The sequence below is a fragment of the Limanda limanda genome, chromosome 1 (assembly GCF_963576545.1).
Source record: "Limanda limanda chromosome 1, fLimLim1.1, whole genome shotgun sequence".
In the NCBI taxonomy this organism is placed as follows: domain Eukaryota; kingdom Metazoa; phylum Chordata; class Actinopteri; order Pleuronectiformes; family Pleuronectidae; genus Limanda; species Limanda limanda.
The window spans coordinates 4,893,420-4,905,645 of NC_083636.1; the positions used below are offsets into that span (position 1 = coordinate 4,893,420).

Here is a 12,226-nt window from a genome sequence, read left to right on the forward strand (position 1 = left end):
TTTCTCCCCTCTCCTGCCTCGGCGCCGGTGGAACTGTTTCCGTTCTGATCCGAGCAGGAAGCCGCGTGATGCCGACTCGGCAAAAACCAAAGACCGGATCTCTGAAACAAGGTAAAACCGTTTTTCTCACATTCCAGATCTCCTCCCGTTCAGTCGGTAGCGACACGTTTCCTTTAAGGTGCTTTTGGAAAAACAACAAAACAAAAAAGGAAAATGATCAGCGGCGTTGTCTCGACCTCGACCGGTGAGTCCGTGTGTTTCTGATGGCGAATCCCCTCCAGGCAGAATGTGATATATCATTTTTTTTTTTTACATTTTTTTCCCTCTAGTCATGTTCTGAAAACAAGGCCCCCCCCCACTGAACAAACCAGCTCACCTGCCCCTTCACCTCAAAAGTCAAGGGTTATTAAAAGGCCCCTTTGCCCTCGTTTCTAACAACCAGGCTCGGCCTCGCTAGCGTCCGAACTTGAGTGTTCCGGTGCGCTCGCCGGGGGGGAAGGGCCCGCCCCCGCCGCCGCCGCCGGGACCCTCGCTCGGGGGTCTGAGGGGCAGCGGAGGGGAGCGAGGCCCTGGCATGGGGGCGCCGATGATGGCGGCGGAGGGCACGGCGGGCAGCGCCACTGTCTGTATGGTGCCCCGGTCACGCGGGCCCAGGTCGTCCAGGCCCTGGGGGGGGCCCTCGTAGCCCATGTTGAGCCGCAGGGGCTGGTGGGCCTGGCAGTAGTCCACGATGGGCTGCTCGTAGCGGTAGAAGGTCAGTGCACCCATCTGGTGAGGGACCTGTTCAGAGAGAGAGAGAGAGAGAGGGAGAGAGAGAGGGAGAGAGGGACGAGAAGAGGACATGAAGAAAGACAATGAGACACAAAGGTTCTCAGGAAACTGTGGAATTCAAATTCACCAAAAAACAAGAAATAGAGATGAAAATACGATTGTCCAATGATATCATAAATAGTTATGCACACTATTCAATCTGTTACGAGTTATACACATCATGCTTTATGTTTTTATTTGATATTCATTTCATTGTAACTGAACTATTGTGTGTTCAAGCTAATCTTGTGTTGTCATGCAGAGAGAGAGAGAGAGAGAGAGAGAGAGAGAGAGAGAGAGAAGAGGGACGAGAAGAGGACACGAAGAAAGACAATGAGACACAAAGGTTCTCAGGAAACTGTTCACATTTACCAAAAACAAGAAAGAAAGATGAAAACTAAATTGTCCAATGATATCATAAATAGTTATGCACACTATTTAATCTGTTCAGGTTATACACATCATGATCTTGATATTCATTTAATTTTACTGAGCTATTGTGTGTTCAAGCTAATCTTGTGTTGTCATGCAGAGAGAGAGAGAGAATGAGACACAAAGGTTCTCAGGAAACTGTGGAATTGAAATTTACCAAAAAAACAAGAAATAAAGATGAAAAAGAAATGATAGAATTATGTCCAATGATGTCATAAATGCACACTATTCAATCTGTTCAGGTTATACACATCATGCTTCATGTTTTTATTTGATATTTCATTTAATTTTAACTGCACTATTGTGTGTTCAAGCTAGTCTTGTGTTGTCTGGCCATGCAGACACTTTGAGGTTCACCACCTTCACCACGAGTGACTGGAGGTGAGAGGAATTTCATTTGTGCTGTGAGAACACATAATCCAGCTTTTTTTGTGTTGTGGTGCAGGTGAACCAAACTTTTATTCTGTTTTAAAATAATCACGGTTCAAATGCAGAATATTGTCCAACTAGAACAAACGCACCCCCGACCACAGCTGTTTACTTTTTGTCCAAATGAAGTTGTGTTTGGTTAATTTGTGACACCACACTTCACTGAGCGTGTGCGACTCCGACCCGACGGCACAGTCCTGTTGGCAACTCGCTCCTGGCGCTCTGCAGTCGTGCTCACATGGCGACCACCTGAGCCTGCAGCGACCCAGAACCTGTTCGCTGCAGAATCCCCCCCCCCCAAAAAAAACAACGAGTGCTCTGAAGCATCTGCGACAAATCTACTTTTTTTGTCAGATGTGAGACGTCTCCCACAGTTTCACTTCCTGCTCGCGGCTCATGCAGCGGCGCTCACTGCGACTGACGCACAACTAAGATTAAGATACATTTATTTGTCCCAAACACATGCACAGACATGCACAAGCACACTCATGCAAGGAGAGAAATGTAACCTCTGATTTTAACCAGACACACAGAGCAGTGAGGGGCCATGTACGGCGCCCGGGGAGCAGATGTTGGGGGAGTAAGGTGCCTTGCTCAGGGGCACTAGACAGGGTAGGGAGAATCCTCTTGGCTTTTTGGACAGATCAATCCAGGTTCGTCTTTTTGTTGTTTCTCCGTGGAGTCGAACCAGAGACGAACCAGAGACCTTTCCTGCCCATAGTCCAAGTTTCTGCCACTAGTCCACCGCCTACGAAGCCGAATAAGTGAACGACACAAAACCACAGTCGCGTTTGTGTTCAACCCGAAAGTACAAGAGTTTGGAGCCTGTGTCTGTCACCGCTAGCAGCACGCGTCACATCTTTGCCATGTGTCTGGTCTTGTGTCTTAAAGACGCACAATTACGAGATTTCCAACGGGCCGTGAAAGCAGCAGCGGGGGGACAAGATGGCAGCTGACCTGGATCACACGCGGCGGCTCATCACATGTGAACGCAGCACACGACAGCAGCGGGAGATACAGATATGACACCGGCACGGAAGACATGAATAATACAACCCCTGACTCCACAGGAGGTGTGGGGGGGGGGGGGGGGGAAGAGCTAGTGTTGCATCTGCATCTGTCTTTCATGCACAAACCTTCTTATCGGCCTTCACCAGTGACGGTGACCGGAGCTCTGAACCAGTACGTGATTGACCCAGTTCCATCGACTTTCAAGCCCACAAACAAACGGAAAGTGGTGAAAACAACGTGTTTAAAAGAAATTCATGTTTTTCTACAATTGTTTTAGACTCAAGACAAAAGCTTTGGCACAGGAAACCAAATTTAGTTACTTGGTTAAACACCACGCGTAGAAAAATGTCCCTTTCGAATTTGTGAACTGCAACGTTAGAAATTAATAACAGTCCATAGCAATTACTGCTAAATGCTAAATTACGTCCCAGAGAGGCGAAGCATTAGAAGACAGGTTAATAAAGTGGATTTGAAAATAAGAGCGTCGTGTTCATTTATTAACTTAATATACAAAGAACTTCTGATAAGAGAAATTATATTCGAGGGACTGTAAAACAATTTAGGACACGATTTCTAAAAAGGACGATTCTCCGTGTCAATGAAATGCAGATAAATGCAGAAGGAGAGACAGGGGAATAGTGTCTGTTTATAAGCCAGTGTGTGTGTCTGTGTGTGTGTGTGTGTGTGTGTGTGTGTGTGTGTGTGTGTGTGTGTGTGTGTGTGTGTGTGTGTGTGTGTGTGTGTGTGAGTGTGTGTGTGTGTGAGAGAGCCAGCTCACAGATTTCAAAGTCAAATGGAAATGGCGTCGCCCAAACGCAGCCTGGCAGTTCAGGAATTACCCTGAACCAGGGGGCGAGGACAAACCCACTCTCAGAGCATTAACACCAGTTCTGTTCCAGATAAAAAATGCTGTTATTCCGTAACCTGGAGCGTTACAGTAACACGCCTCCGTGATGCACTGCGGCATCACAATCCAGCAATTTGCACAAATAAAACAGCTGCCGAGAGCTCGCTCATCCAGCGACAGGACGAGTTTCCATAGGAATCACTTCTCAGTCCACGACACCCACGCAGCTCCAGAGCCGCCACCTTCCTTCCTTCCTTTCCTTCCTTCCTTCCTTCCTTCCTTCCTTCCTTCCTTCCTTCCTTCCTTCCTTCCTTCCTTCCTTCCTTCCTTCCTTCCTTCCTTCCTTCCTTTCCTTCCTTTCCTTCCCACCTTCCTTCCTTCCTTACCTCTTCCTCCCCAAATGGACTCCATTAAGCCAGACTGACTCATTACATTATAGGCACTCAGTGGATTACTCCCCTCATTTAGATACTAAACCCTTCACCAACCCTGCCGTGGCTATATTCACCTCCACCACCTCCACCACCTCCATCCTCCTCGGCTCTGCTCACAGCTCTCTGCCCAGGTCCAACGAATTAATTAACCAACATTAACTCCTTACCGTTTCAGTGGATTCTATCAAATTGTCAGGGCATAAATCTGGCCTCGTGTGTGTGTGTGTGTTTGTGCATGGATGTCTGTCTGAATATATTTGAAAGAATAAGGAGGGTGAAGGAACAGAATGAGACCGAAAAGGGAGAGAGAGAGAAAATCCACTGTATATATATATTTATAAAGAGAGATGAGATGGCAGTTTTGAATTCAACTCGTACTTTTAAAATATTCAGCATGTGATGTTGAGTGATGCAAACCTTTCCCTCGGCCAGATGTGGTTTCTCGACCACACACAACCCAAATTGCTCCCTGAATAAAGCGTATCATTGATATTCAGCCCTAATCCGAGCAGTTGAAAGGTACAACTAACTCATTAGGAAGAGTGTCAGCCTCTTTTTGTGCCTCTCAGCATTATGGGAATTATGAATTCCTCACACTGAATGGTCTGTTGACAGTGAAGACAGCCAAATATGTAAATGGACCAACATCTGGTCAGAAGAACAAAATAATACAAAACAGACACTTCAATTTACTTTTCCAAATGTTCCAGAGATACGTGGTTTGGGTGAGAATGAAAGCTGGAAGGTTTTGGGCTTATCAAAACCAAACCAAACACTGGAGAGAGATTATTTTTCTATTTCAGCAAAATAAAAGCATCAAAGGGCGAATTCCTTTTTATTTTGACGTCCGTCCTAATCACGATAGATACAAATCGATTCTCTTTTGATTCAGTATTCACTAGGGTTGCAAAGGGGCGGAAAGTTTCCGGTAAATTTCTGGAAACTTTCCATGGGAAGTTAAGCTCCGGAATTTTGGGAATTTTGAAAAAAAATAAATACGCAAATAAAACGCTGAGCAATAAAAACATAATTCAAAACTCTATTTTAAAGATGATTGGAATGCAGCACACACTGCACGTTGAGTTTCAACCCTCCACTGTGCATTCTTCCATCACATGCACAGATAACTCCCAGCATCCTTCACTCTACAGCAGGGCTACTGAGGCCTGCTGTAGTGTGCAGGACTAGTCAGGTAAGTTTCCATGATATTACTGGGAAAATATATTAGCATGCTGATTGAGGATTGTTCATCTGTTCATCTAGCCTATTTCCATTCATTTATCCATCATTAGTGTTTTTTTACAAACTCTTTTCTCATCTTATTCTACAGAACAATGCCACGTGCACTCTCTCATGTGTGGAGACATTTCACCTCATCCAATGTAGAAGGAAAGGCTGTGTACATTTGCAAATACTGTGCAAAGACCTATGTTAAGAATGACACAACGATGCAGAAGCGTATAGTCAAGTGCCCAAAGTTTCCTCAGGGCTCAAATCAGTCTATGACACAACAAAATGTTTATATTTATGTCTGTATATGACAAGGTAAATACAGTTAGTATAAATTACCCACAACATTTCAAGTTTATTCCCGTATATTCCCGTATATTCCCGTTAATTCCCGTTAATTCCCATGGAAAGTGTCCAACTTTGAAAATTCCCGGAATTTTGCAACCCTAGTATCCACCAATGGAATCGTTTATCCCACCTGTTGGTTTATTGTTTAGCAAACGAAACACGGAGGACGTTATTAAGATCTAACATTAAGGTCACATTGAAATAGCAGCTATGCATCTTATCAAAGTTCCAACATCATTTACTTATCATCTTGATTCTAGCATCTATATATATCTTTGGAGCCAGTGTTTGTGGGTCTCTCGTCTGAAGACTCCGCCTCCAGTCAGAGACACGAGGACACAAAGACGCCGACTGTCTCACTCGCTAAATCTGACGCTTTCGGGGGGAGGCTTGTTGAGCGCTGAGCACCTCATCTACATATCCAGCTGAATGGAGCCCGATGACGTTATCGGGGGGGGGGCAAAATGAGCAGATGTAACGTGCTTGACAAATTGGTTCATTCTCCCACTGATTGTGGTGTTTTTTTGCCAGGAAACACTTGAGTCACTGTGTCTTTATCTGTGCATTACTGAAGCCTCCTCATATCCAGGACGGAGACGGGAACCGGTCCTGGCACCTGATTGCGTCTCTTTACATCGGATCAAGGGTGCGAGTCGTGCCGATCGTGAGCCGGAGCGCCGAGTACAGTAAAGAGGCTAAATGTAGCACCGGGGTCACGTGGCCATGCGCCAGGCAGCGGTGAGGCGGCAGGACATTTGAAAGGCAAAACGGTGAGCACGGCCGCACATGAATTATGTATTTCAGATTACGATAGAAGAGGGACGCAGCGGCAATTATCTTCCTTCTGAGACGAGCAAGAAACGGTGGCGACCGAGAAGGGAACAAAGTCCGTCAGGGGTCAAAGGTGAGAAGGAGCTTTGGAGACGTGACTGGGGAGCAATGACCAAAATAACACAACACGCTTAGCGCACACAAATCGATTGTGTAGCTGAGCAGTGGAGCTGCAGTTGGTGCAGGTGCAGTGTAACGTTTTATTGTCTAGCGAGCAGCTCCTACCAATCGGAATACATTTGCATTAACAAAAAACACACACACACACACACACACACACACACACACACACACACACACAAGCTCTCGTGCTGCAACGCTGGATGGATTTTTTTTTTTTTAACATCCTTGGATCCCGGCCACCTCCATCAGCATGTGCTTCAGCTCACAATGACTGGCACGCTGCCTCCTGCTGGACGTCTGTCACTGAACGGCTGAACGCTCCGGAGGGCGACCTCGGCCCTGGAGCTCTGATGCAACCTGCCCACGGAGAGACTCAGACCGCTGGCGTTGTGTTAATCTTTTACTTAAACTTTCTGGGGACTTGATTGGCTCTTGAGTTCCCGAGGTTATTTCTGCATATTTGATTGTCACGGTTCAGGAAGCGTCATTTTAAAAAAAGGGCTGTTTGTGACTAGGGTTGCAATGGGGGGGAAAGTTTCCGGTGTCGTGTGCAGGACTAGTCAGGTAAGTGTCGATGATATTACTGGGGAAAACATATTAGCATGCTGATTGAGGATTGTTCATCTGTTCATCTAGCCTATTTCCATTCATTTATCCATCAATTGTAAAATATGTTTACAGACGATTCCAATTGTTTGGCTAACTATTTTTTATCTCTGGCATTGCATTAGTGTTTTTTTTACAAACTTTTTTCTCATCTTATTCTACAGAACAATGTCACGTGCACTCTCTCATGTGTGGAGACATTTCACCCCATCCAATGTAGAAGGAAAGGCTGTGTACATTAGCAAATACTGTGCAAAGACCTATGTTAAGAATGACACAACGATGCAGAAGCATATAGTCAAGTGCCCAAAGTTTCCTCAGGGCTCAAATCAGCCTATGACCAAACAAAATGTTTATATTTATGTCTTTATATGACAAGGTAAATAAAGTTAGTATAAATTACCCACAACATTTCCAGTTTATTCCCGTTAATTCCCGTATATTCCCGTTAATTCCCGTTAATTCCCATGGCATATTTCCAACTTTGAATATTTCCGGAATTTTGCAACCCTATTTGTGACACACGTAAAAACCCGAATCAGAGAACGTGCATGTGTTTCTTCCACAACGAACATTCCAAAAATAAAACAGCTCTAATTTGTTCGCTATCATGAGTAACTTCAAAAACAAATCCCCCCCAAAATTAATTTCCACACCATCCCAGTGTCCCTGTGAAGTCGTGTGTTTCTCTCCTTTGCCTTCATGCTTTCACGAGCAGCTGAGGAGGCAGAGCCGCTGCCACGGGCAGACAATGCTAATGCCTCCGTGGGCTCGAGGAGCATTACAGTTCAAAAAGTCTGCAGCCTTTTCCCGGCCAAACACTTTGATCCCCCCCCCCCCCCGTCTCTGAATTATGGGACACAGCAGCAGAACCGAGTCGAGAGGAGGAGGGGGAGGAGGTGCACTAAGAGTCTGCTTCTGAAATGTGGCCCAGGCTTTAGTTCTGTTTTTGTTTTTTTTTATGACTCTAAACCCACGAATAAGGGAATTGTTGGTTTACCAGTTTTGAGTGGGAGGTGTTTTTGTCTTCCTCTGTTAACATGAGAATTCTAAACATTTTTTGTTCATATTTTTCTGAATATTAGCTGTTCTGCTCTATTGCGTTGTTAAATATAAAAACACATTTGCAGGAAACCGATTCGCTCTTGGAAAGCAGCCGCGAACCACGAGCTCCTGGAAATAACTGTTTAATTACTCTTCTCTTTGTCCAGTGCTCGTCCCTCTGGTCCTCTTTGCAGAGACGTATTACCATAATTCATTTTGGTCCATCTATATTTAAAGGGAGACGGCAATGCATATTTGATGTAAAGGTTCAGCGTCTGTGCTGTTGGAATTGTCTGAGTAGAACCACATCCCACACGACTGCAGTGTTGTACAAAGTAGTAACTGTCGCAGGGAATAAATCTCAGCTTCCACAGAGCCCTGCTTTCCTTTTTTTTTGCTTTTCAGATATTTTCCACTGAGCTCTACATCATTTTTTGGGGCAAATAGGACGTAAACAAGAGTGAAATCAATAGGGGAACTTAACCCACATGCAAATAAAGTAAGAAACATAGAAATAAACTACGTCATTACAACATGTCACAGTGTTAATGGCATATAAAGAGGTGACGTGTGTAAATATGGAATCGTACATATGGTCAAACGGTGCCAGATGTCTCTCGCTGAATTCCAAGTGATTCATAACGTGTCTTATATGCGAAATGTCACCTTGTGTGTGTGTGTGTGTGCATTGCAGTAAAGTCCATATGTGTGCGTGTGGTTCCGCTCACATGCATCTGTCTGTGTGTGAAGAGCCCGTGTGTGGGTGGAGCGCTGCTGCTTTGGCGTGCGGGGGGGGGGGCGAGGGAGAGTCGGCACAGATGTTGCTGGGCGGGCATCAGTGACACGGCGCCCACCAGTCGGGCTTTCAGCAGAGCAGCGTGCGTGGACGTGTCTGAGGGGGTGTGAAGCTAAACACCATCAGTTTGCTCTCAGACAGCACATCCCGAGAGGAAGCCTTCCCAGCTGCAGAGGGAAAGTGTGTGTGTGTGTGTGTCTGTGTGTGGGTGGGTGTGTGGCAGTGTAACAGACTTATGTGTGTGTGTGGAGTAGTGGTAGGGCACATCTGTCTTTGTGTTAACATCTGGGGTAACATTATCAAAGGCGGCATGAGAGAATGTTGATGAAGGGGAAATCATCTTCATTCCCTGGAAATTACATCTTCTTTAAGAACAAAGCAAAGAGGAAGTAGAATGGCAACAATCCTCCATCAAGGCCAAAGTCTGGAAATGTGCATTAAATCCATCATATGCGTTTGGACGTAGTTGTAAAAGTATTAAAGATGAAAAAAAACACATGATCTCCGATACAGATTTGTATGAAACCATGAAACCATATTTCAATCCACTCGATCTTGATTATTGTTTGGATTCTGATTATTTACATCAAGATCCATGCATTATTCACTGGGAAATTTGTATTTCTATCACGCAATGTTAAAGTGATGGAGGAGAAAATATCCTGGATCCATTTCTCTGTCCAGCTCCATGCCTAGATTATATATATATATATATATATATATATATATATATATATATATATATATATATATATATATATATATATATATATATATATAGTTTCTGCTCAACAAAAATTAGAGAATGTTGATGAAGGAGAAATCATCATCATTCCCTGGAAATTACATCTTCTTTAAGAACAAAGCAAAGTGGAAGTAGAACGTTAACAATCCTCCATCAAGGCCAAAGCCTGGAAATGTGCATTAAATCCATCATGTGCGTTTGGACGTAGTTGTAAAAGTATTAAAGATGAATAAAAACACATGATCTCAGCTACAGATTTGTATGAAACCATGAAACCATATTTCAATCCACTCGATCTTGATTATTGTTTTGATTCTGATTATTTACATCAAGATCCATGCATTATTCACTGGGAAATTTGTATTTCTATCACGCAATGTTAAAGTGATGGAGGAGAAAATATCCTGGATCCATTTCTCTGTCCAGCTCCATGCCTAGATTATATATATATATATATATATATATATATATATATATATATATATATATATATATATATATATATAGTTTCTGCTCAACAAAAATTAGAGAATGTTGATGAAGGAGAAATCATCATCATTCCCTGGAAATTACATCTTCTTTAAGAACAAAGCTAAGTGGAAGTAGAACGGAAACAATCCTCCATCAAGGCCAAACCCTGGAAATGTGCATTAAATCCATCATATGCGTATGAAAGATGAATAAAAACTCATAATTTCAGCTACAGATTTGTATGAAACATGAAACCATATTTCAATCCACTCAATAACGATCATTATATGGATTCTAATTAGTTACATTGAGATCCATGCTTTAGTCACTGGGACATTAGTATTTCTATCTCGCAAAAGATCCTGGATCCATTCCTCTGCAGAGATAATATATATATAGTTTTATGGAGGCGTAATGCTGCTCAACAAACAAACTTTAAATCAAGATGACCATTAATTTATTCACTGGGGAAACTGAAAATGTAGAAAGACGCAAATCTTGCAATGTTCAAGAAAGTGAAATTAAAACCTTCAGCCTCCTTCTTCCAGGTGTAAATCTGCTCGGTTATAATCTTACAGACAAAACAAACCTCTACGGATCCATCCATCACTCTGAAGCTGCGTGTCCGTGCATTCATTTCCTTTAGCTTCATTTGATTTGATGGGACCAGAGAGCCCCCCCCCCCCATCATGTAGAGCCCCTGTGAGCTTGTGGCCCGGTGCGACACGTTAACCCTCTCATTTCCAAAAGTGCAGCGGCTGTGATCGAAGTGCACGACAGAGATTGATCCACTAATCCTCCTCCTCCTCCTCCTCCTCCTCCTCCTCCTCCTCCTCCTCCTCCTCCTCCTCCTCCTCCTCCTCCTCCTCCTCCTCCTCCTCCACCTCCACAGGCCGACATCACACCACACAACAGCCCTGTGGCACCGAACGATGCTTCCACTTCCAGTGATCAAATGACATCCTGCAACACTTTGATCATATCTCCAGGTGAAAACGTAAACACCCTCACGTTCCATTTCACAATTTGGAAGCTAAGGACGCGTGTAGCTGCCATTTTAAAGAGCTGCATCCATGGAGTGGGCAGTAAAGAGGCCGGAGAGTCATGAAGGGTCAGTTCACTTCAGAGTGTGTGACCTTGATGTTATTCCCTCGATGAGCCGCGGGTTTAAAAAGAGAAAACGACCGTCCACATTTTAAACTAATTGATTCTCTAAACAAGCCAGTTAGTCTCCCGCTAATTCCATAATGACTTCAGGTCCTTTTATGTGCAGTGACTCTTGATTACAGGTCTCTGACACAACACAACACACACACACAGGTACACTTTGTATTAGAAGCAGGGGAAGGTGGGAGCAGGGCCGGACCCCCTTCACACACCAGTGAGCTCTCCCATCACGAACTCCGCCCACTTCACGGTACGTACAGTAAAGGAGCTTCTGCCGACCACAGGAAATGGGTCGTGAAATATTACTCACCGCTCAACACGTGATCTCACACACACACACACACACACACACACACACACACACACACACACACACACACAGACACACACACTGCAACACACAATCTCAGCAGCTAATGGATAACTTTTCCCTCATTTTACAGTTCTCACTTCCTTCCTGTACAAATCAGGACTGTGGTAAACGATAATTATCATTTTTAATTGTATTTTGGATGATTTACTTACTTTACATGAATTGTTATAATGTCATTAGTCTGTTTTGCCTTGACTGACAAATATTGGTTAATTTACAATGATGTTAAAAACTAGTTCTCACTTTTGTGAAGCCGTGAGCAGAAAATCTTTGGATTTGTTCCCCTTGATGGTGACTAACATATAATTAATATTCCAGACAAATCTTTGGTCACTTAACCGATCAAGTAAATTAGTAGTTACGCTAATTGTTTCAGCCAGGGGGCGTATGATTGCTGCTATATCACTGCGCAGCTACTTTAATAAAAAAATAACATGAATAATAATAATACAAGAGCCAATCACCTTATTTGTTTTAACACTCACAGTGATTAGCTTAACGAGGAGTAGAGAGTCAGTGTTAGCGCGCT

At 43.8% G+C, this 12,226-nt stretch overlaps 1 protein-coding gene across 1 annotated transcript in view; it reads right to left on the reverse strand.

Moving 5' to 3' along the window:
- Window positions 1-453: 453 nt before the first annotated feature.
- The window catches only part of LOC133011642 (leucine-rich repeat transmembrane neuronal protein 4), a 95,019-nt gene continuing 83,246 nt past the window's right edge, over window positions 454-12,226 (reverse strand). The window contains exon 3 of the mRNA XM_061079452.1: window positions 454-780. Coding sequence (XP_060935435.1) covers window positions 454-780 — 327 coding nt within the window. The remainder of the gene's footprint in view (window positions 781-12,226) is intronic.